At 41.5% G+C, this 26474-nt stretch overlaps 1 protein-coding gene across 2 annotated transcripts in view; it reads right to left on the reverse strand.

Annotated features, from left to right (window-relative positions):
- Positions 1–301: 301 nt before the first annotated feature.
- Positions 302–26474, reverse strand: part of PRLR (prolactin receptor) — a 186283-nt gene continuing 160110 nt past the window's right edge. For both annotated transcript variants that reach the window (XM_064438533.1, XM_064438534.1), the window contains 4 exons: positions 25578–25722; positions 9891–9990; positions 8876–8945; positions 302–8236 (listed from right to left, as the gene is read on the reverse strand). In XM_064438533.1, coding sequence (XP_064294603.1) covers positions 7211–8236; positions 8876–8945; positions 9891–9990; positions 25578–25722 — 1341 coding nt within the window. In that variant the 3' untranslated portion in view covers positions 302–7210. The remainder of the gene's footprint in view (positions 8237–8875; positions 8946–9890; positions 9991–25577; positions 25723–26474) is intronic.

Here is a 26474-nt window from a genome sequence, read left to right on the forward strand (position 1 = left end):
ATTTCTTAGATTTTGGAAATTTACAAAACATTTGGATCTGGTTCATAGAATAATTGTGCTTTAAGTCATTCTGTTGGTACAGTAATGACACTACGATAACTTGGATGTTCCAGATTGCATACAAATTCTGAAATTAATGGAAAAAAATGCCTAACTTGTATTGCAAGGCTAACAATGAAATGGTTTATACAAATGGAAATAAGTTTGCTTTAAATATTGGATCATCTCTGCTGGCAAGTATATTGTTTATTGTGCATATTATTCAAAACATACAATTTAATTTAAAAATAAGTTTCTTTAAAAGACCTGCTGGTGCAGTTAAAGGCAAGGAAGTTCCAGAGACTTCTACCTGCAGTTAACAGCATGGCAGAAATTTGAACAAATACAATTATTTAACAACTGCTGACATGTTTTTCCTGGCCAATACTTTTTCAGAGCAGCACCCTCAGTATTGCTATGTTTTACACAATGACTAAAAAAAATACAAAGCACAATATAAAGTTTTCAGAAGCCCAGATAGTGCTGAGTATCTCTGAGCAATATAATGCATACATGGAACTGATAGTTATGTTATTCTGGATGATGAATGGTATTTGTAGTCGGATTTAAAAAATTGCTTTCCAAGATGAAAAATAAACAACACTAAAGCAGCCCAGGAGCTTTTCCTGAGTATATGTGAGCACTAGTTTGTTTACTCTTCCTTTTGGAATGAAGGACACAGGGATGATACTTAAGTGTGGTTACAGCATTATGAATATTAAAAAATATTATTTGACATCATTACATTTCTGCATGTATTCCACATGTAGAAAAACCTGCCTTTTCATAGACATCTATGAGTTTCTGTCCTACTGCAGGGATATTTTCTATAAGTGACTTCTACAAAGATTTCCAGCATCCTGTAAAAATTCTACTCAGTGCTACAGTCTGTAAAACTGACCATTGCAGTCTTTGTAGGAAAAGAAGTGAAATCCCCCTTATTTTACTGATGTCAAAATGAGGTGAAGGTACTCAGCAGCTTACAAAAACAGACCCAGAAGCAGCATTGTAAAAAAAAACCCCAAAAAGTCAAATAAAGACAAGGTCCAAGACAAGCAGCATCACAAAGTAGAACAGGACATTAAAACTTTCCAAAAATAAAAGCGGAAGATGTGAAAAAAAGACTTCCTTATATCTAACTTCTCTACGCACCAATGTCTCGAGTATAATCCCGGCTTTTAGCATATCAGTGCTGCAAGAGGCCACACGACTAATCCAGGTGTTTTTTTTTAAATTAATTTCAATAGATACAATAGTTTTTCTTAAAAACATAGCTTAATTGGGAGAGGTGTATTTTAAGCCTGACTTGGTAATTTTCCAAATTTATCACCAAGACAGGGACTTTCTGATTAAGGAAAATGATAACAGATACATTGTCACAGGTACAAACTAAATAATGCCCAGAAATGCCAAGAGACCATTTCCTAGTATCCACAAAGTCCTTTTTCTCTTGGAGCTTCTAGGTCGTTACATTATCTTTAATAAATGAAAAATAGAAGAACGCTTAAGAATGATAGTTGTATGTGTGAGACAATGTAAACAGATAAATATACCTCATCTGTAGATCTGTCTGAAAAATTGAAGGTTGCTTTTAAAAACAGTGTGGTACACTTTATTTCTCTTGATATTTTACTTAGGAATGTAGGAAATGCAACAACAGATCAGATGAAGGCTCTGCCTCTTCAGGTATTCTGTTTGCTGGCACCAATGTCAGACACATGGAACAAAATCCTTTAACTGACAGAGAGTGAATGACCACTTCTCATACAGGACTTTTTCTGCTTGCGTATAATAACTCATCCATAGCCGATTTAATCATTTTGCCAACTGTTTAGCATTTAGTAAGGCTTTACTACTTTTGTGAACTATCTCAGGTAGCTATGCGTAATCCACTTTTGATATAAAAGTGTTTTCTTCTCTTCCTTTTTTTCTCACAAACTCATTTATCACTCATCTCAGTTCTACTAGTTCTAATTTTTTCCTATCTATTCTTACATTAGATTCCTTTGCTTCCATTTTCTGTTCTCCCTCACTCTCTTCTCAGCTGTAGTCAAAATTCTTTTTTACCCCCTCTGATTCCTCTGATTATCTATCTGTATCTATGTGTACCTATGTGCCGTCCTATAGTGATGGTACTCCTGTTCCATTCTGCCACATTCAGCAGCCATGTCCTTCTTCCCATCATTAAGCCCTCTTTCTATCCCCATTTATTAAGTATTTCTGTATTCCATTTATCTTTAATCTCCTGCTTGACATACACAGGAAAGATGAAGAAATTCCCTTATTTGTTTCAAAATGGTTTTCAAGGCATGGCCACAAGTTCAAATTAATGTAATTCAGTCCATCTTTCCATGCCTACAGGAAATGGACTCTGAATTTACTATGAGGATTTGAGATGCGGGCTAGTCTCCATTTTCACTCATTTAGGGACAGAGTTTGAAGATTTACTTCTCGGGAACTCATCTATTCAGGTCTTTCTAAATATAAGTGTTGATAAATGCTTAGTTCCACTGCTGAGATCCAGAATGAGAGCATCTCTGACAACACAGCTTATTCTAACCTAGCGAGCTGAGTACATAGGCAGCAGCAAAAAACTTTTCAGCCCAGGAAAGGGACCGTTGCTTGGCTGCCAACTGATCAGTATGGTTTTCCCTACAAGATGGAAATTTTTCTGTTATTTTTTCATATTAAAAACATGTCATTTTGCTACGCATCTCAAATATCCCATCCCAGTACTACCAGAGAACACAAGTGATGATTCCATGCCAAGCTGTTGACAAACATAATTTGAACATTACTAGTAAGATTTTTCTACTCTTGATAGAAGGATTTACAATTTGACACAAAGTAAAATGCTTTTGTCTGCCTTTTTAAAGAGAGCAAAAAAATAATCTGAGGTAGCAATTCTTTGAGCATATGGTGCCTGATGCCGTGTCACATTTTCATTTCATTGGTCTTTATGGCTTTGTAGAAGATGTCTAATATCCATCAAGTGGCTTAGATGACTTTGGTTTCCTTGTGCAACACCTTCAAATTGTTTACAGTTAATGAAAATATGAAATAGATTTACAGGCTACATGATGTGAACTCCACATATACAGTGGAATATGATGTGAATATACATCACACAGTGCTTCAGAGATCACAAAGAAATTCTGCTTATTCATTTTGAACACCTGCTGTTACTACACTTCAAATACTTAAATGACGTTTAAAGCAACTCTGTATTTTCCAGCCATTTAAACACAGACACATAAACAGATATACCACAGAATTCACTGCTTTAACACAAATCATCATTACATATTTGTTTTACAGTTTGTTCCATGAACACATATATCCTCTTAGTAGTATTATATAATGTCAGTTTACTGCATTTTTATTAAATAATCTTTGTAGTTACATAGTATCATCAAGACCATTCTTCAAGCCTGCATTTTATGTGACAGTGAGTTTTGGGAGCACATGTCCCACTTCAGTAAACTGTATATCTTTAAAAGTCAGGAATATTATACTGAAATGCTAAAATTGTACATCAAATATGTCTTTGCTAAAGAAAAAACCTAATTAGAAAATCTATGATAATGAGTAATTTTTGTCAATACTGAAGAAAACCTGTTAATAAAATTAGTCTGACTCCAAAAGAAAGGTAATTAGTCAAAAATCTATGTATTAAATTTTATGAATTTTATAAAAATAATTTCTTCTGAAGAGCTTCATTTTAGGGCTTTTATGCTGCTAAAAATTAATTCACACTTCAAGTGACACATGCATAATTTGACTTGAAAGCATCATTCAAACTTTTCAAATAATTATTCCAAGTGAGAAATTTCATTAGTGGTACAAGAGCTAGAGGGCTAATCCCTGTTCCTGGGGTAAATTCTGTTACATCCTTCATCCCTCTGTATATAGGTGTCAAGAGCCTGTTATTCCCCACTGGTGTGTCATAATTTTACAACAATTGACTGTGTGCAACTGCTGCAATGTCTCAATTTCCTGATAAAAAGGTATTCCTTAAAGAGATGCAAGCAGAAATACTGCTGCAAACAGAAAGAATGAAATATCTGAATATCCAAAGGCCCACACACTTAGCTGAAGGTTATTCTGATTTTACAGAACACTGATTTATTATCTTCTTAATGTACTTTCAGATGTGAAAGGCCAATTTCAGCAGGTGTTGCTCCCACCCTGGAAGTAACAAGGATTTTTGGAAAATAAAAGCAAATCCAAGGGAAAAATAATCAATAATAATTTGTTCAGCTTAAAGAATGAAACATGTTTATGAAAACTGTGTTCAAATTGTATTTAGCTAGCAAATCCCTCAAAAAGCTTAACTATTTCAGAGCAATGAGCAAATGCACCTTTTCCACTCTGGCTGAACCTCCCTTTTCACAGAAAGACGTGATGATTTGGCATATTGAGACATTCATCAGCAAAGGTGGGAGAGAAACTATGTCTCACAATGTAATTTAGGCCACAGCTACTTTGCAGCTTCAGTACCAATTTATGGCAAAGTATAGAAACTCTTCCACTCAGTGTTCTTTCTGTGTGGATTACTGGAGGTATACGTATAGATACTTAGAGTTAGGCAGGATGAATCATACACTTAAAATCTGCTAAAAGTTGTGTCTGTTTGCCTCAGGTCCAAAGTAACCAATAGGACAGCAGCAACCTGCTGCTGACACCTTATCCCCTGCTTCCTTTGGAGTATAACACCTGTGTAGTCACCTGTGTTTCACCCTAAGAAATCCATTACATAAAGAAAATCTTTAGGCTGTGGCTTGATAAGATTCTATAGCCTCTATGCATCACCAGATGCATCACAGAAGGGCTGTAGCAGCATGTCTTTATGAATGGCATTAGGGGTAGAGAACACCAGTTTGGCTCAGATATGGCTATCTGTGTAAAGAATGTTTCTGATCTGGGTCACCTCATATTCAGTCAGAAAACTGAAGCATAAATGAAGCGCTATCAGAAAGAAAGCATTATCAGCTTACATACATGCACATGCACAACTTACTGCCCTGCAAAATATTCCAGTTTTGACTGATAAGTTGATAGTTTCTCTGCAATACTTTTAGCAGCTCTAGAAAATTTGCAAGATATACTACAAATGCTACAGTAGAATTGTCCTGTTAACTATAACAAAAATTTTATGTTTGGCTGCTCTCTGAAGTAGCCACTTCATGTCTTCAAGTGTTAAATAAGTGGCTGAGTTAAGAGTCTAAGTTCCAGACTGCTCTGATGAACCTCTGGAAGTGGGCAGTACATTGCCTGTATAGAGAACAGAGCCTCTAAATCTGATGCCTAAAGTAAATGTTACAGTGTACACGAACACATATGTTTACAGACACACAGATAATTAGTCACATTTTAAAGACCTGCCAGTGGAAGGGCTAGAACAGCTCGACTGATCTGTACTTGAGCAGTTCTGTGGCGTGAAGGTAGAAGGTGAGAATCTGATTTGACAAATTAGATGTGGCCTTCTGGGACCTTCAAAATCTGAAAGTCTCTTTTGACTAGCTCTGCAGCAGCTTACCTGATACTGCAGGAAGGCTGGCTCAGTGCATAAAATCATGAAAAGCTGGAGAAATGTGAAGCTGTTCAGGAAGTACAAGCACAGAAGAGAGCTATTCTATAGTAAATACACTTTCCTTCACTCATACAGTACAATTTCCCTTATCTTATGTTTCCAGTTTCCCCTGAAGCTACTGATACTGGCTAAGCACTTCATCCAGTATTAATCAGTCATCACTTGGTCGTACTCTCCTGGAGTAAATTAAACTTACGTTTCAAGAAGGAAGGACCACAGTAAGTTCAGAGCCTTTCCAGTATCATTTCGATTCTGCCTTTGATTTAATGGGATATGAGGAATCCTCACTGTTCCCACTACTGTTCGTGGGCATCTGACCAGCTGGAGTACATGGACTCCTTTCCTCATTCCCGCTGCTATTTCAGCAGAGCTCTGACTCAGCCTTTATGCTTCACATCTTTGACTTTGGAGGCTGGATCACAAAATTAATGTTGCTAAGTTCATTATGAAAAATCTGACTTCAAACTTTCCTCCAGGCTCAAAGAAAAGTGCAATGTCTAAGAACGCAGGAGAACACCATTCCTTTCATGACTGGCATCAGAGTGCAAATTCAGTGGGAAAGAAGCTTTGCTGTCAAAACCTAGATTCTATTTAAATTTTATAATTACAGGTGATAAAAAACATGTGAATCAATTTACAATTCAAATAGAATATATCTGTAATATATTAGAAATATAGTTTAAAAATTACTTCATATTCTTAATTGGTATAAAGTTTAATTTTATGCTTTGTATAGAAATGGTAGCTTTACTTGTTACTGCTGTGTCAGCAGAAGGAAACAGAAAAGTTCCAAAGTTGCTAAATAGCATTGGGAAATTAAAAAATATTTTATTTTGCTTTCTCTTTGGTAATAGAAAAATAGGTTTTAAAAATACATTGTTAAACATATGGGCTTGTACTAAAGTAGAATTGTATATTATATACAGTAAGGCAGTGTATCAAACATTGTCCTGCTATTTTTTGCATGTTTGGTTTGATTGGACTAGGATATGATTGGGCTGCAAAGTTTTCTGTCACATTGAAAAAGAGAAAATACATATTTAGACTTTAATATTTTACTGTAATTTGTTGAACAGATTCTCTTTTGTATATGATTTGTCATATATAAGAGCTCCTTTTTTCTTAAGGATTGAGAAAAAATATAAAGAAAATCCAATCTAGTGTCACAATGCATTCAGAAGAAAATATGTTGTAGATCAGAATACTGTTGTACAATGATTTATCTGATTCAGGAACTGCTCAGATCACTAGGATGTTCTGACTGACCTGTAATAATTTACATCTTTGTTGAATCTGCGGTATTCCCTCAGATTTAATCAACTAATAGAAGATCTGCAGAGCTGAATAATTAGTTTACTATGTATTTTTCATGGCAGATAATATCCATTTCCTCATTTCCCTTTGTTAGAAATGTGTTAATGATCCAAGGTTTCCTTCCATGATTATTACCTCAAGCCACAGTTTATTTTATTCTCTGTATAACACACATAGGATGCTAGGCTTTTTAAAGGAACTACTTGCTGTGTGGTTTTATTTTACTCTACATAACTACTAAGTATGTACTGTACTAACTACTAGTTATTTAAAGGAGGGCATAAAGGAAGATGGGTCCATGTACTCTGATCCACTCGTCTCTCTTTTGCACTCGCTTGGAACTGTCAGACAGTAGCTTACATTTTTCTCAGTTTGACCTTGCTGAAGGTTTTGAGACATTTCCATTGCAGGTTCTTGAGACACAAATGTGTGCTGGATGCGTGAATCTGGCATTAATACCAGAATATTATGGTCCACAACTGTTGAGACCTTGGTATATTCTTTGCTGCTTCCTGGAACAGTGTATTTTTCGTTCTTTCCACTATTTTCTTTATGTTTCAGTAATAATGCTGGCTCCTCATCCTGTCTGACTTTGTGAACTTCTACATAATCCATTAGTTTAGGATTCAAAAAAGGTGACTTGTCATTAGGTCTATTTTGTTTGACCTGTACTGTGGCTTGGTCAGTTTTAGAATGCAAATTCTGCATCTCTCTTCTCTTTTCCATGTCATTGTGGACAGTTTCAGTGAAAGGATATTGTGGCTGATGCTTTTCTTCATTTTCCATAAAAACTGGTGCAATGTTCACATTTGTGGTAGTCATCGTTATCTTATTTGCATCTACAGTACTGTGGTAGGCAAACATAGGAGGCTGATTATTAGGTAACTGAGCTGCAGGCCATGTGGATGATTTTGTACTCTCGATGTTAAAAAGGAGTGTTTTCTGTTCTGAGGCTATACGCTGAATTTCCCAGCTCCTTTGTCCTTCTTTGTTTTCTTGAACACCTCTTACGTCTTGTGCTTGAACTGTTGATGGAAGGGCACTGGACTCCCTGCACTTCTCAGGAAGCAGAGAAGGGCTATCGCAGCTCCCTCGGCCTGAGTCACTGTCTGTTTCCTTTGTTATCATTTTTGCATTTTTACTGGGATGACCATTGTCATGGCTTGGCATAAGCTGCTGATCCTCACTGTCCTCTACCTCCAGATATTCTATCAGTAGTTCCTCACAGTCTGATGTTGGAGGGAAACCGTGGCAACCAAGAGCACTCAATAATTCTTCAGATTTTCCTGTCTAAGGACATAATAAATAGATACATTTTTTCAGTCTTAACCTTTAGGGTTTTTCTGACTAGAAAATTGTGAACAATCTACATATTTAATAAACAAATACTTTAATAGTTATATCACTAGACCTAAACTGGATTTCTACTGCTGCAGAAAATAGTGGAAGAACAGAAGAAAATTCTTGAGTTCTTTCAGTGGGGAGACATTATCCCAGAATTCATATTTCTAAAATGGGAGGATTAGGGAACTTCTGGCAGGTATGGGTCTCATGGGTTTAACAAGGTAGAAATGGAGGAGAATGAAAGAGCAGCCATGTCCTGTCTCCTCAGCATGGCAAGAGACCGTGGAGAGCAACTTCCATAAGAACTGCTAGGAAGATCACAGAGGCACTGGCTCTTATGGTGTCCCAGGGAACAGCTGTCATCACAAACCCTGTTTTCAAAAGCCCTCCTAGTACTAGTGCAAGGCAAGGGTCTGTCTCACACATACCCTCCACACAATCAGCCTGAAAAGTGTCACTTATTTTTAACATTGTTTACATTAATTGAAGCTGTTTTATACTTCATTATGGTAACTGTGTTTGTAACTATGTAATTACGAAAAGTAAGTAATGGTTAATTCTTTTGTTGTTATCAGTGGTACTCACCTCTAACAGGTGTGTATCTATGCCTTTTATCTTCGGTCCCGGAACTGGCGGTAGGATAAAGGCTATCATTCTGAAAAAACAACAAACATACAGGTGTTTAAGTATAGGCCCTGTCTCTCTATTTGTTCTCCCATTTCCTCAGAATGTGTCTGACTTTTTATACACTTCTCCCATATCTGATGCCTCTCTGTTGGACCTCTGTTTCCTGCCTACCTCTCAGGCCAGATAGTTTACAAATGCAGTAATGGTTCATAAGTTACCCTTAGATGTATTTATAAGAAAGAGAACAGCACAAAAGTTATTCAAGTGGATAAGCAACACTGCTGATGACCTTTTATTGTCCTTTGTCCCTTTAACCTCCAGTTCTCTAATATCACTATAACTTCATCACTGGCAAAGAAACAGCTATGTGGGGCACAGTTCAGGAGGACTAGCAGGCCTGTATGTACATACTTGACAGTCAGCTGACTACTACTAAACAGGATTTATGATGAATGACTTCTAATGGCCTTTCCATCAACAGTTTCTGTCTCTTCTATTCAGCCAGTATTTTTTGCAAGACTTGTACAAAAGTGATAATCTTTGCAACATCCCTCTTTCAGATTTGATTGAAATTAGCCAGCATTCTAATACATTACTTGGGGAACTGACAGACAGGTGGGCAGAAAGACAATCTCATAATATAACCTTGTTTCCTTTAGGAAGTTAGGGTAAAAACAAAAGGCATGTCTTCTACAGAAGCAGGGATGCTGCAAAATATGATTTCTGAATACTTACCTGGCTCACCAAGATGGTCAGATTTAATAGAGACATATCGTTACTAAGTGAGAATTTAGCTTGGTTTCCCTAAAGAAATACCTCTTTATCAGTTGCAAATTTAAAGTCAAATACCTGTAACTTAGAGTTCGTAAGAGAATACAAAACCCACAGGAAATGGAATCAAATGTTAGAATTCTATTTTTGAAAAGTTTGCCGAGATTTTCAACTCCATGCAATTGTGAAATCGGTGACATACCTGTACCCTTTTAAAACCATTGTCCAGCTCATGATTAAGCATATAAGAGATGACAAGACACCAACGACGATCCACACAACCAGATCTTTTACTCTAAAGTCTAGGAAACAAACAATTATTTAAGGACACACATCTAGTATATGCATAGTTAGCATGCACAAAAAATTTCAAATTACTTTTATTTTAAAAATTGGTCTAAACTGCCAAATTTGGCATTGAATCTAGAGGCCTTTACTAGCATAGATGGATCTCAACAATAACAATCATTGTAATAGATGATAAGAAACACACTTTTATTAATGGCACTGTGCAGGAAATAAACTTCCTTGGAAAAATGTAAACAGTAAAGGTGTAATTTGTGCGGTGTTAGGAGACTGTTTGTCTTGTACTCAGAAAGAAGCAAAGGAATCCCCTGCCCCCCAACAAATTTCAAATGTGGAATATACAGCTTTAAAATCAGAAATTGAAGGACTGACATCATCATTGGCCTTTGAGAGGGAGACAGGCAAAAAACTAGGAATCCGAGCTGATGAACTTGTGAATGAAAATAATCAACTTCTGAGTCAGAATCATCATCTTAAACAAATACTGGAAAGGGTTAATCAGCTAATAAATACAGTTCCACCTTCTGCTCCAGTTAAGCAGATTCGTAGATTAATGCATAGAGCAGACCCTGGAATTTGGAATGGTGATGTTTGCTTTAACAATAATAATGATGATGTCAAGGGGATTGCTGATCCTGAGCCTCAGTCTACTTCCTTAAGGCCTTTGATTAAAACTGAGACTGCTGTGGATGACGATGACAAAATCTGCACTACCATGCAAACAATTCCGTGGTCACCCGTGGAGTTACTGAAAATACAGGAGAAATTCTCAAGGCGGCCAGGAGAATCAGAAGTTGAGTACGTGTGGCGAGTTTCTCTCCAAGGAGGAGACCGAATTATGTTAAGTGAGGAAGAAGCAGGAGGCTTTTAGGGACCAGGAGTATTTTAAAGTACCACCCCAGGAACCCATAATTACTCCTTAACTGCACGAGCTGCATACTGGGCAGGCGGTATAGATCCTCGGGAGGGAGGGGAACCACTGGAGATTAGAGCCACAGGCTATTCTGATCTAGCTGCAGCAGTACAGAAAGCAGCCTGCATACATGCAATATATGAAAGACATGAGTAAAGAAAATCTCCAGTGTTAGTCCCCATCGATCTGTCATGATTGACTTCTCTTATTTGAGGCCTCCCTGATTGTCTTAAGATGTATGTGGCAAATGCCCAAGATTGTATACAAAATAATGGCAGAGATACTGATTGCAGTCATAGACGAGGTCAACGTGCCCCATACCTACCTGGAATTAATTTTTACAAGACATGTATAGGTTGGGTTTGGTTAGTTTGCCTAGTGTAAAGCCCCCAGATCGCACCTGGCAGGTCCGCCATGTCCACACTCCAAACCCTAAATTCTGTGGGAGATTTGAGCCCAATAGGGAGTGGACCAAGCTGTAGCACAAGACTCTAGTTTTGGGATACACCAACCACTCTTGCGTGGCATGCCTGTTGAGGATCTCCATACATTGGTCCAAGTATTGAGTAAAAAGAATAACCTAGCTGGAGAGAGCTGCCTAGCTGCAAAACCCCCAGCTCATAAGGAAAGTACTCCTCCTGCACTGAGACAAACAGATGAGGTGGGATCTCAGCAAAAAAACTTCCACCCCCAGGGAGGGCCGTGAGCCACCCTGCTTGGCAGGTATTAGCGATTCAATGGCTCTCTACTGAATACTCCGACCCTATCGTTGCCATTCCTGCTGGACCCCCAAAAATATTGGTAAATTTTCGCACTGATACCGGCGCTCATATGTCAGTAATTACACAAGAAACAGCACAAAACCTGGGCATAAACCTCGCTGACACAGGGTTAAATTCACTGTAATCAATGGTGTAGAAAAGGAATGTGCTACCACGAAAGTTTCACTCTGGCTGCCAGGAGAACAAAGGCTAACCAGAGTAGAGGCGTTAGTTGGTGCTGCATATACCAATGTCCTAGGATTTGATATACTCCATGGGCAGATGTGGAAACACCCAGATGGAACTGTGTGGAGTTTCGCAAGAAATGAAAAGAAATCAGGTGTAGTGAAATTGAGTCTTTTACAAACATCTATACCCTTGCCCCCCTCTAAAATCATTAATGTTCACAATACCCTTTGGCAGCAGCTGTGCAGTTGGGTATTGACGGGGTGGTAACAGACCTGGAAAAAAGAGATATCATTGCTTGCACGCACTCTCCCTGTAATTCTCTTGTATGGCCTGTAAAAAAGCCAAATGGACAGTGGAGACTCACATCAATTATAGACAATTGAACGCCAATACTGCACCTGTAGTGGCAGCTGTACCAAACATTGCAGAGTTAGTAACACAAATCCAGGAAGCATCACATCCATGGATGGTGATTTTAGATGTTAAGGACATGTTCTTTATGATCCCACTCCAGGAACATCATAATGCTCAATTGGCTTTTACTTGGAAGGGGATACAGTATACTTTTAACAGGCTGCCACAGGGATATAAACACTCCCCCGCCATTGCTTGCAATGCCTTGGAAAAGGTTTTAACAGAGATTTCCAGCCCACCAAGTGTCACAATATATCAATATATCAGTGACATTCTGATAGGAGGAGAAAACTCAGAGGAAGTCAGGTGTACTGCAGAAAGCGTATGAGAAAAATCGATAACTTTGGGATTAGACTTTCCTCCATCTAAGTGTCAGGGACCTGCACAGGAGGTTAAGTTTCTGGGGGTCTGGTGGATTGAAGGAGCTGCTTCTGTTCCTCAGGATACCCTGGGAAAAATAGAACATGGACAGACACCATGTAGTGTGAAGGAACTACAGAAAAGTTTGGGGAGCTTTAGGTTATTGGTACAAACACATTCCTGCTTTTGCTATTATTGTGCATCCCTTATAGAATTTGCTCAGAAAGGGAGAATCATGGGAATGGACTGAACAGCATACAAGTGCATTAGAGCTGCTAATAAAAGAATTGAGATTATTCCAGCAACTTGGTCTTATACACCGCACTGACCCTATCCTAGGTGAATGCGGGTTCGGTGACTATGGTTCTCATTGCAACCTATGGCAAAGGGGCCCAGAAGAACCAGAAAGACCATTGGAATTTAGCTGTCACAACTTCAGTGATACCGAAAAGAGATACTTGGATCTTGAAAAGGGTTTGCTCTCCCTGGTGGGAGCAGTGAAACAAACAGAACAAATAAGGAGAAAACAGAATGTGGTTATATGGGAACGTTTTTGTCTTTTGGACATAGTCCATAAAGGAATGATATTGCCTGCTGGTATCACCCAGAAGCCCACGGTTCATAAGTGGTATGCCTATCTAGAAGGCATTAATGAAATTATGCCAATTACTGAGGGCAATATAAAAATATCTAAATTACAAAAGGATATAGATGGTACCCTCTTACTCCAGTCTCCACCAAACAAACCATCTCCGATTCAAGAAGCACCTTCCCTGAAGGAAGACAGTGATCTTACTGGAATATGGTTCATGGATGCATCATCCCATAGGGAGAACAGTAAACGGAAATAAAAAGCTGTAGTACTGGAAGTGGCAACAGGAGAAAAACTCATCAAAACAGGTGAAGGTAGCGCACAGGTAGGGGAACTTAGGGCAGTACTACTAGCTGCACAACATGGCACTAGCCGTATCTACACTGACTCATATGCTGTTTTTAAAGGAGCCATCGAATAGGTAGGCTACTGGGCAGCCAACAGCCTGCAAGTAAATAAAGCCCCAGTTTGGCAGACTGACAGTTGGAAACAATGGCTAAATATAGGAGAATAAAGAATGCTGCATATTTGTTGGGTAAAAGGACATGATCAACCAAGCTCTATTCCCCGCTCAGTTTAACAAAGAAGTAGACAGCCTTACGCAGCTGGGACAAATTGATGTTGGGAACGACGATCAAGAATGGGAACGCTAACTCGAATGGTTGCATGTCAAGTGTGGCCAGACTGGACAGGCTGATTTATATCAGGAAGGTATAGCCCGAGGATGGCCTGTATCAGTTAAGCCGTGGGAACAAGTAGTGATTGCCTATTCACAATGTCGGCTACGACTTAACAAAGACCATGCGAGTAAGGCACCTCCCTGCACATTTGGGACAAGAAAACATTGTGGCACTCTTGGCAGATTGATTACATCAGCCCACTACGACCCTCAGGTGGGAAAAGATACATCCTGGTGGGAGTAGAGGTTATATCTGGTCTCACCATAGCTGCTGACCTTACGTCGGCCACTGGTGAAAACACAGTAAAAGGCCTTAAGGGATAGTTCAGCACACTTCCCTTGCCAGATGAGATTCAAAGTGATAATGGCTCACACTACACAGCTGCAGTGGTACAAAACTGGGCTAAAAGGAAGGGATTTGGTGGGTATTTCACACCCCCTACTACCCACAGGTGAACGGCATTGTTGAACGCACCAATGGGTTGGTTAAGCATTTCGCAAACACTCACAAATCTGGGTAGCATTTGCGATTGTATGACACCATCCATCAATCAAATAATCGATGGAGTGGAGATGGCTGCCCCAAAATGAAAGCCTTTTGTGCATCTCCTAATACAATTACTCCAAGGGTTCATACTAAACCAGGAGAATATTCTATAGGATTCTACACTGGACAACCTGTGCAGATGAAAATGGCTCAGACTGGTGTAGTACCAATGGTACTAACTACCCCCAGAATTCCCCATGCATGGGAAGCCAAAGATTCCTCAGGAAAGGTACACCGGATTAGCACCCAGTGGATTTCACCTTCTTTTTAACCCTGCCGGTTGAATAATGACTGAGCATGTTTGTTTCCTTTTATATGTTCACAGGAACTCTGAGAAAAGAGGACTCCACTTGAAGTAGATGTCTTCGAATTGCTGCTACATTTAGCATGCATTTTGATTTGTATTTTGATCCTAATACCACTCCTTTGGTGTATAGCGAGGAAGATCCAGAATGGCCGTGGTCCCAAGCCCATATTAAATATAATGGGATCACAGGAACCATCAGGAAAAATGTAAACTTAGCTACTGTAGTTATGTATGGAGCCGAGCTGTTCTCATGACACAAGTGGAACTACATTGTAGTTACACATGGGAATGTAGTGTATTCAAGGGATGAATGGAGTTGGAATGACTCTCTTCGGATGGCTAGGCTTCAAGCCATTCCAGGACAAGCCATACAAATTGGCTGTCAAGCAACTAATGGGTCCACTCATCATAGGCTGACAGAAATTAGAACAGTGAAACCGAAAAATTATGATACTGAGTGTTACAAAGTAAGTGAACCAACTTTAGATTGCTGGCACAATTTTACCTTTACCAAATCTATAATTATATGAAATACCAAACCTGTCTTTGGGCTCACAGAGGCACTGAATTGCTCTTTGAATTTATGATTGCACCAGTTGCAAAAGACAAGGAACCTCTGCCCCCCATAATGCCTGAAAGTGTACTGACTCAGCCTCCCATTAGTCTAACTCCTTTCATTTTCCATGCAGGCCCTTACATAATTAAAAATACAGGTCAGCAACAAGTGCTGTTTAATCCTTTGTACTCCCTCAAACGGGTGGAATTAGCAATGCAGACCAATATCTCTGCAATTAAACCTACCTGCTCACCATTCCTGGGTACACCTTACCCAGGATGGTCAGCATGGTTGCACAGATGGACCCCCACCTCTCAAAAACGACCAAAGAGAGATGTGACTGGTGCCTTAGGAACGGGACTGGAAGCACCCTTTACAATCTTCTCTTTCAGCTCTGGGAGATAACAAATGGCTTTTATCAGATATATTGCCTCACTGGGGAAAGGTAAATGAGAAAGACCATGAGCTGAATATGGATGCACTTGGTGCCACCCAAAATAATGCTTCTCTAGCTCTTAGTTGTATCCAAGCTCAACTGTGGATACAATCTATAGTCGCTGCAGTTGTATGAGAAGGTGAGGGAGGGACCCTGCCCACTGAAATTCGAAAGATAATTTGGGATAATGCAACTAAATTTGAGAAAGAATTCCAGTCCTAGTGGTATCCAGTTAATTTCACCTATAACCCTACTGATGGCAAATCCACAGCTTTTGTGTTGACAATGTGCAATGCAATATACCATATACCCAATCACTGCACTAGGATTAAATCACAATGGGGCCGCACTCTACACATTGGAACATCGAGCAAGGGCCTGACTAAGAGAAGACAAATGGGTAACCCTTGATGTTACCGCATATGTTGTGCAGGAGCAACAAGGATTTATTTGTGAGAGGAACACCACCAAACCCAAGACATTTGTCTTGACACTGATCAAAATATTTGTCATTTTGAAATACCACCTGATTAAACCCCTAAAACTGTACTTATATGTATTGGGAAAGGATGCACTTGTGTGAGAACCCTTTGTGATTCTATACTTGTAGAAGCACCACTGTAGATACTCATAATCACTCTAATATTTGTGTTTGTAACTTCACTAACATAATGTTAATATTAATTAACTAACATAATTAATTATTATAATAATAATTATTATCATATAATTATAATATATAAAAACATAATATATAATTATATATAATTATATAATTATTATTATTAACAGAATATTAATTAACTAACATAATTAATTATTCAGCTCCTGTCACATCCTACCAATTGCTACAATCAAACTACATATCATATCAAGATTTGTTACCTACCCCCATTGGAATCAATCTCACATTGGTGAGAAAACTATTGCAACATGATGATCTGAACCAGTTGCTGCAAAGAATTCAGAACAATGGAAAAGGAACTCTAATTACTGCCCATCATGGTGCAGCGGAGAGACACCCTGTCTCAGAAAGAGTGAAGAAGGATGGAGACCACCACTGGTGGGACACTTTATTTGGATGGTCACCAGCTGCAACAGGAATCTTCAACAAGATGCTTCACCCTGTAGTGGTTTTACTAATACTTACCATACTGTGTTGTATTTTAAAAATTATACAAAAATGTATAAAAAGTGAAAATTTGCCACAGCCAGTTCAAATTTTTGAGTTCAAATCCAATTATGCCAATATGCTAGTCATTTAATTATAATACATATCATACAATTAATTAAATGGTGGGTTAAATGATCTAGGATTAGATATTTTTAGGCATTTCTATTGTAACACTTTGTACATTGAGGTGTTGTCGTGGTTCAGCCCCAGTTGGCAACTAAACACCACGCAGCTGCTCACTCACTCCCCCCACCCCGTGGGATGGGGGAGAGAATCGGAAGAGCAAAAACAAAAAAAAACCTGTGGGTTGAGATAAGAACACTTTAATAATTGGAATAAGATGATAATGATAACAATAACAATAATGATAATATCATGAAAGGGAAAAACCAGAAAAAAAAAGGGGAAAAACCAGAAAGACAAATGATACAACCGCTTACCACCCTCTGACCGATGCTGCCGGTCCCTGAGCCGCAATTGCTACCTCCCTCCCCCAGCCAGCTCCTCCCAGGTAACATACTGGGCATGATGTTACATGCTATGGAATAACCCTTTGGCCAGTTTGAATCTGCTCTCTTAGCTGCGTCCCGTCCCCTCCCGGCTTCTTGTGCACCAGGCAGAGCACGGGAAGCTAGACAAGTCCTCGACCAGTATAAGCACTACCTAGCAACAACTAAAACTTCTGTGTGTTACCAACACTATTTTCATACTAAGTCCACAGCACAGCACTGTGCCAGCTGCAGTGAAGAAAATTAACTCTATCCCAGCTAAAACCATGACAGTATCCACCCCTTATTCCATATAATTTACATCATGCTCAGGTCCCATACTATCCAATAAAATTTCAATAAACACTTGTGGAATAATCGCTGGGGGTGACTTAGAAATTAAACTTATGTTTTTAGAAAAGGTACAGCATTGAAGAAGCTTGCAGGGTAGGGTGCAGCTGACAGTTGAGAAATCTATTCCATGGAACATGGAAGTTCCCTAGGCTTATAACCTCAGATGTCAGCAATGCCAGGAGAACTTGGTGTACTGACTCTAAGAGGATTTGTCTGGAGGGTGGAATGGTGTGGAGACACCATGGCCAGGCTCTGTGACCATGGAGATGGTACACTGCACACTTGGCTAGGCTCGGTATTAAATGGGAACTTGTGGTATCATGGAGCTGGTACACTGCACATTTGCTACCCTGAGCCAACAGTCTGTCATGCTTTTGATAAAATGCTTTCCTTTTTACCATTATAATACTAAAACACACCTCCATCCTAAAAGCTACCTGCCTCTAAGGTGCAACCACCCCTTACTGGGAAAAGCAAGGAAATTTTACACCAATCATAATAAAGGTATGTATGACTAGAGTCACTCAAGCTCCACCTGAAAGGTAAAAAGTAGTATAAATTAGGTTAAGAGAAAAGGGATGTTGGGGAAGAGACCATTGCGTACCACACTGACTCCTGGGACCAGTTGACAGGCTGAGCCTCTCTTCCACCCCCATTGGGATGCCTTTGGGTAAGATTTGAGCACTTGGCTATATGAAGTGTTTCCCCAGGAAAACTTAGAAATCTCTCTATAGCTTCACTTTAAATCTCCAATACATTAGAGTTGCTTAGTATTTGCTTAACACACTTGTAGCCTAGCAGTGTTACTAATTTTCCTAGTATTTGTCTGTGTCTTGTAACCAGCAATTCTATCACTGGTAATCCAAAGAACCTATGTGTCTGTTGCTTTAATAAATCATACTATACATTAATATAGCCATGATCATTCTCATTGAATGTGACCAGCCTGGGCAGCTGCCAAATTAGTTACTAACAACAAATACTCTGATGGGTGGTTACATCTACAATCATTAGAAAACAAACTGTTGACCAAGTCTGAGACTAAGACTGGACTTAGCCGCACCTAGACTCTCCTCTGAGAAGGAGTTTATAAAGCAAGGGGGTGCTGTATGAACCTCATGACTCAATGGTAGGATCTCCCCCTAGCCACTCCTTAGACTCCTACTATTAACACAACACCCCTACCTGTTTTCTTATCCTTTAATAGAATATACAGATTTCATTTATCATTCCCCTAGACTATGGACCACCCTGTAAAATGTCTGTGAAATGTCCATTGAGTTAATTTAGTCTGTGACTTTGGGTTCCATCTATTGTACGAGTCTTTCAGAGAGGTGCTGTGTGTGGTGTTGGATTGCTGCATGCCGAAGTCAGTCCTTGTTCCATCACTGCTGCACTGTTAGTCCTTGTTCTATCACTGCTGTACTTTTCTTGGTTCAATTAAAGTTAATTTTTTTCATTAATTTGAGAGATTCCCACCATGATACCATTGATATATTGGCATATAGCAACATAGTAGTGATAACATACAACATTATATAGCAATTAAAAGCATACTATTCAGTTCATTGGCTGTTTTCACCAAAATCAAATCCCCTTGATGTACATACCAGACTCCTCCACCTTCTCACATCACCCACCAAGTGCACCCAGGGCCTTGAGCAAAAGCAATCCCACGAATGGGTTTGCCTTTGCCTGAGGCAGGAAGAACCCAGACAGTTTTGCCCAGCATATTTTCTCCGTGCACTACAGGGACTCTGTTCCCTTCCACAGTATGTAGGATTTCTGACTGGGCAGGGCCAGCTCGATTGGTAGACCCCCTCGTGTTGACTAACCACATGGCTTTTGCTAAATATGTATCCCAGTGCCTGAATGTTCCACCCCCCATTGCTCTTAGCATAGTTTTTAATGGTCCATTGTATCTTTCGGTTTTCCCAGAGGCTGGTGAATGATAGGGGATGTGATACACCCAATCAATATCAGGCTCTTTGGCCCAGGTGGCTATGAGGTTGTTTTGGAAATGTGTCCCATTGTCTGACTCAATTCTCTCTGGGGTGCCATGTCGCCACAGGACTTGTTTTTCCAGGTCCAGGATAGTGTTCCGGGCAGTGGCGTGGGGGACAGGGTATGTTTCCAGCCAGCTGGTGGTTGCTTCCACCATTGTAAGCACACGGCGCTTGCCTTGACATGTTTGTGGGAGTGTGGTACAGTCAATTTGCCATGCCTCCCCGTATTTGTATTTCAGCCATCGTCCCCCATACCACAGAGGCTTTACCCGCTTCGCTTGCTTGATTGTAGCACATGTTTCACATTCGTAGATAGCCTGTGCAATAGCGTCCATGGTCAAGTCCACCCCTTGATCACAAGCCCATCTGTATGTTGCATCACCCCCTTGATGGCCTGAGGTGTCAGTGGCCCACCGAGCTAGAAATAGTTCACTCTTTTGCTGCCAGTCCAGATCCGCCTGAGCCACTTCAATCTCAGCAGCCTGATCCACCCGCTGGTTTTTTCCATGTTCTTCAGTGGCCCAACTCTTGGGGACGTGAGCATCCACATGACGTACCTTTACAACCAGGTTCTCTACCCGGGCAGCAGTATCTTGCCACAATCCAACGGCCCAGATAGGTTTGCCTCTGCGCTGCCAGTTGTTCTGCTTCCACTGCTGTAACCACCCCCACAGGGCATTTGCCACCACCCAGGAGTCAGTATAGAGACAGAGCACTGGCCACTTTTCCCATTCAGCAACGTCTAAGGCCAGCTGGATGGCCTTTACCTCTGCACACTGGCTCGATTCACCTTCTCCTTCAGCTGTTTCTACTATTTGTCTTGTAGGAGTCCATACAGCAGCCTTCCATCTCTGGTGCTCTCCCACAAGGCGACAGGACCCATTAGTGAACAGGGCATATTGCTTCTCATCTTCTGGCAGTTTGTTATACAGTGGGGCTTCTTCAGCACGGGTCACCTCCTCCTCTGGTGATATTCCAAAATCTTTGCCTTCTGGCCAGTCCATGATCACTTCCAAGACTTCTGGGCAACTGGGGTTTCCTCCTCGAGCCCGCTGGGTGATCAGTGCAACCCATTTACTCCACATAGCATTGGATGCATGGTGTGTAGAAGGGATGTTTCCTTTGAACATCCATCCCAGCACCGGCAGTCGGGGTGCCAGGAGGAGCTGTGCTTCAGTACCGACCACTTCTGAAGCAGCTCGAACCCCTTCATATGCTGCCAATATCTCTTTTTCAGTTGGAGTGTAGTGGGCTTCGGACCCTCTGTATCCCCGACTCCAAAACCCCAGGGGCCGACCTCGGGCCTCCCCTGGTACTTTCTGCCAGAGGCTCCAGGTAGGGCCATTCTCCCCGGCTGCGGTGTAGAGCACATTTTTTACATCTTGTCCTGCCTGGACTGGCCCAAGGGCTACTGCATGGTCTATCTCCTGTTTAATCTGTTCAAAGGCCTGTTGTTGCTCAGGGCCCCATTTGAAATCATTCCTCTTCCAGGTCACTTGATAGAGAGGGCTTACAATCAGACTATAATCTGGAATAGGCATTCTCCAAAAACCCACAACTCTCAAAAAAGCTTGTGTTTCCTCTTTGCTAGTTGGTGGAGACATGGCTGCTATTTTGTTGATCACATCCATTGGGATCTGACAACATCCATCTTGCCATTTGATTCCTAAGAACTGGATCTCTTCAGCGGGTCCCTTAACTGTACTTTGTTTTATGGTAAAACAGGCCTTCACAAGGATTTGGAGTATTTTCTCTCCTTTCTCAAAAATGTCTTCTGCTGTGTTGCCCCACACGATAATGTCATTGATGTTTTGAAGGTGTTCTGGAGCTTCTCCCTGTTCCAGTACAGTCTGAATCAGTCCATGGCAAATGGTAGGACTGTGTTTCCACCCCTGGGACAGTCGATTCCAGGTGTACTGGACACCCCTCCAAGTGAAAGCAAACTGTGGCCTGCACTCTGCTGCCAGAGAGACTGAGAAGAATGCATTAGCAATGTCAATGGTGGCATACCACTTGGCTGCCTTGGACTCCAGTTCGTATTGAAGTTCTAGCATGTCTGGCACGGCAGCACTCAGTGGCAGAGTGACTTCGTTCAGGCCACGATAGTCTACTGTTAGTTTCCACTCTCCATTAGACTTCTGCACTGGCCATACAGGACTGTTACAGGGTGAGCGAGTCTTGCTGATCACTCCTTGGCTCTCCAGTTGATGAGTAACCTCATGGATGCGAATCAGGGAGTCTCGGTTGGTGCGATATCGCCGCCGGTGCACTGTTGTGGTGGTGATTGGCACCTGTTGTTCTTTGTCCTCCGGCAACCCCACAACAGAAGGGTCCTTCGAGAGACCAGGCAAGATAGACAGCTGTTTAATTTCCTGTGTCTCCAAGGCAGCTACACCAAAAGCCCACTTGTACCCTTTTGGGTCCTTGAAATACCCTCTCCTGAGATAGTCTATGCCAAGGATGCACGGAGCCCCTGGGCCAGTGACAATTTGATGCTTTTGCCACTCATTCCCATTTAGGCTCACTTCGGCCTCCAATATAGTTAGCTCTTGGTATCCCCCTGTCACTCCAAAAATCATGATGTGTTCTGACCCTATATAGTTTGATGGCATTAAGGTGCACTGTGCACCAGTGTCCACTAAAGCTTCATACTCCTGTGGGGCTGATGTTCCCGGCCATTGGATCAACACAGTCCAATAAACCCGGTTATCGCTTTCCAACAGCTCTCTTGGCGATGGCCATGCTTTTTTATCATCTGTTTCTAAACAAGTTGACTTTCTCTTCCAGGATTTCTTCCTGTGTACAGGAGCAACTGATATTGGCAGGGGTTGGTTATCTGATTCAGCTGCAACGCTTCTCAATGGGTTTGGAGCAGCCGCAGGGCTTGTCACCAAGGTTGGAGTTTGAGCAGCCGCAGGGCTTGTCACCAAGGTCGGAGTTTGAGCAGCCACAGCGCCTGTCGTGGTGGTCTGAGCGGCCGCAGTGCTTGTCACTGCGGTTGGAGTAGCCGCAGCACCTGTCGTGGGGATTTGAGTAGCCACAGCACCTGTCATGGGGGTTGGAATGGCCGGAGGGCTTGTCACCGGTGTTGGAGTAGCCACAGCGCCTGTTTGGTCGGTTTGAGTGGCTGCAGGGCTTCTCACCGGGGTTGGAGTAGCCACAGCCCCTGCCGTGGTGGTTTGAGTGGTGGCAGGGCTTGTCACCGGTGTTGGAGTAGCCGCAGCGCCTGTTGTGGTAGTTTGAGTGGCTGCAGTGGTTGTCACTGGGGTTGGAGTGGCCGCAGTGCTTGTTGTGGTGTTTGGAGTGGCCGCAGTGGTTGTCACTGCGGTTGGAGTAGCCTCAGCCCCTGTCGTGGTGGTTTGAGTGGCGGCAGGGCTTGTCACTGGTGTTGGAGTAGCCGCAGCACCTGTTGTGGGGGTTGGAGTAGCTGCAGTGGTTGTTACCGGTGTTGGAGTAGCCGCAGCGCCTGTCATGGTGGTTTGAGTGGCGGCAGGGCTTGTCACTGGTGTTGGAGTAGCCGCAGCACCTGTTGTGGGGTTTGGAGTAGCTGCAGTGGTTGTTACCGGTGTTGGAGTAGCCGCAGCGCCTGTCATGGTGGTTTGAATGGCAGCAGTGCTTGTCACCAGGGTTGGAGTAGCCGCAGCGCCTGTCATGGTGGTTTGAGTGGCTGCAGTGGTTGTCACCGGGGTTGGAGTAGCTGCAGCGCACATTGAGGTGGTTTGAGTGGCTGCAGTGGTTGTCACCACGGTTGGAGTAGCCGCAGCGCCTGTCGTGGTGGTTTGAGTGGCCGCAGGGCTTGTCACCGGGGTTGGAGTTGCCTCAGCGCCTGTCGTGGGGTTTGGAGTGGTGGGAGGGCTTGTCACCGGGGTTGGAGTTGCCTCAGCACCTGTCGTGGGGTTTGGAGTGGTCACAGGGCTTGTCACCGAGGTTGAAGTAGCCTCAGCGCCTGTCGTGGTGGTTTGAGTGGCCGCAGGGCTTGTCACCGGGGTTGGAGTAGCCGCAGGGTCTGTCATGGGGGTTTGAGTGGCTGCAGTGCTTCTAACTGTCCTTGTGCTGGTCGTTTTAGATTCAGAGGCCTTCTCTTCCCCTTGGGGGTACTGAATACTGTTAAACAGGACTCGGTAGGCATGGGCCAGGCCCCAGCACATTGCAGTGATTTGTGTCTCTCTAGAATTGCCTGGGTGACAACATACTTCCTCCAAATATTCTACTAATTTTTCAGGATTCTGCACTTGTTCAGGGGTGAACTCCCAATACACTGGGGGTGCCCATCGCCTTAGGCATTTGCCCATATTACCCCACATACCCTGCCACGCATAGCTATTGAGCCTTGGGGCAGATCTTTGGATGATATTCTTAAATTGCTTATTAACCTTAGACAGAACAGAAATGGTCTGCCAAAGCAATATCAACAGATATATCTTAACTATCCAAGGATGTTCAAGATACTGAAAAGTTGTTGTAATGAAGGAGGAGGCATTATAGAAGATAGTAGCTAAGCTGCTATGCTGTATTTCCTCCATAAAAAAACTCTCAGAGCAGAGCCTATAATTGTTAACTCTATCCATGAGGTTGTACCCGACATACAGTAACGGCTTCAGTATAAACTTCAAATACCAAATAAAACTCAAGGCCAATGTTTTAAAGAGAAGTCTCCCAGGCAAAACATCACTAATCACTGCAGAGCACAGCAGACCACAAAAATCAACACCAATGTTTAACAGACACAGCAAATACAAGAGCATGGTGCAGATCGGATAAACTAATATTGGAACAGAGTCTAGGCTGTGACCGGCAACTGTTATTATCTCAACCCTTCAAGCCCCACGTTGGGAGCCAAAAAGAACTGTCGTGGTTCAGCCCCAGTTGGCAACTAAACACCACGCAGCTGCTCGCTCACTCCCCCCACCCCTGTGGGATGGGGGAGAGAATCGGAAGAGCAAAAGCAGAAAAAGAAACCTGTGGGTTGAGATAAGAACACTTCAATAATTGGAATAAAATTATAATGATAACTATAACAGTAATGGTAATATAGTAAAGGGAAAAAAAAAGGGAAAAACCAGAAACACGAACGATACAACTGCTCACTACCCGCCGACCGATGCTGCCGGTCCCCGAGCCGCGACTGCTGTCTCCCTCCCCCAGCCAGCTCCTCCCAGTTAAGATACTGGGCGGGATGTTACATGCTATGGAATATCTCTTTGGCCAGTTTGAATCTGCTCTCTTAGCTGCGTCCCGTCCCCTCCCGGCTTCTTGTGCACCTGGCAGAGCATGGGAAGCTAGAAAAGTCCTTGACTAGTAGAAGCACTACCTAGCAACAACTAAAACATCTGTGTGTTATCAACATTGTTGTCATACTAAGTCCACAGCACAGCACTGTGCCAGCTGCAGTGAAGAAAATTAACTCTATCCCAGCTAAAACCATGACAGGTATTTATTTCAAATTCATTCACGATAGAGAGTAAGGTAGAATTTTTACTGTTGTCTATGTAGCAGTTTTAATGCAGTTACCAGTACTCCTTTAATTAAAAACTACCATAATGAGAACAAATGAGGCAATAAATAGAAAGGATGTGGTTTAAAAAAGTAAAGAAACAGATTAGCTTTCTTAACTCCAAAAAGTAATGAAGGTGAAAGTTAACTGGATATGGTGCAGGGACGTTGAAAGTTCAGTTACCTTAGCAATGATGTTCTTACCTAGGGAAACTGTGGGATGTCAATCTGGATGGGTGCCACAAACAGCTAACAAAAGTTTTACATGAACTTCCATGTAATAACAATTACTGAAGGAATGCCTGGCCACTCACCAGTAGGGATCTGAATATATTTTTCTGAGCTCCACTCACTCCATGATCCATGGTGGTCTGGTTTGCAGTGAATCTGTACAATATATTTCTTTCCGGGATTTAAGCTAAACATTTTATATTGTGTTTGCTGACCAACAAAAATAGTCTGGAAATTAAACAAAAATCATAAAATGCATTAAAAAATCAAGATATTTTTCTATGAAAATCACAGCTAGGTTTATGGCTTGATAACCACATTGGGAATATAGAAAAAAATCTGGATAACTTCCTAATAATTGTTATGCAGGTATGGAATAACGGTACATTTCTTTTATTTCTATTGTTCAGCTTTCTAACATAATTCAGTGGGAATGAGATCTGGCTCTGATATACTGGGCAAATTAAACTATTAAAAAGACACATTATGAGCAAATGGCAGATGGGGGGAGCTGTAGTAATGGCAGGAACTGCAATGATTAAAGTAGGAGAAGGAGTCAAGAAACAGAGATGGGAGAAGAAAATACAGAGAGAAAAGAAGGAATGTGGATTTGGTGGAACTGCACATGGTAGTAAGAAGTGGATCTTGCAATGGCCAGGGGGCTGGAAAGTGCAGTGACAGGGGTAAGGAAGTAGGAGATACAGAGATGGCTGGGAAGCGTTGCAGCAGAAAAGAAGGGGATGCAGCCAAATAACAATAAATGGGGGCTTTAATTCATAGACCGGATGTTTGAGTTGCAGATTGTGGCTGTACACAATTATTATGTGGTCATGACAACAACCACCTAATGTCTATTTGTACAAACTTAAATGATTTTACATAATGTCACTGAGCTTTCTGTTACCCCAAAAGTGCTTGCGGTTAAAAACAAATTATCACAAAAGAAAACTGACTAAATGAGAACAAACAATTTAAACTGT

This window comes from Phalacrocorax carbo, chromosome Z, assembly GCF_963921805.1.
Source record: "Phalacrocorax carbo chromosome Z, bPhaCar2.1, whole genome shotgun sequence".
NCBI lineage: Eukaryota > Metazoa > Chordata > Aves > Suliformes > Phalacrocoracidae > Phalacrocorax > Phalacrocorax carbo.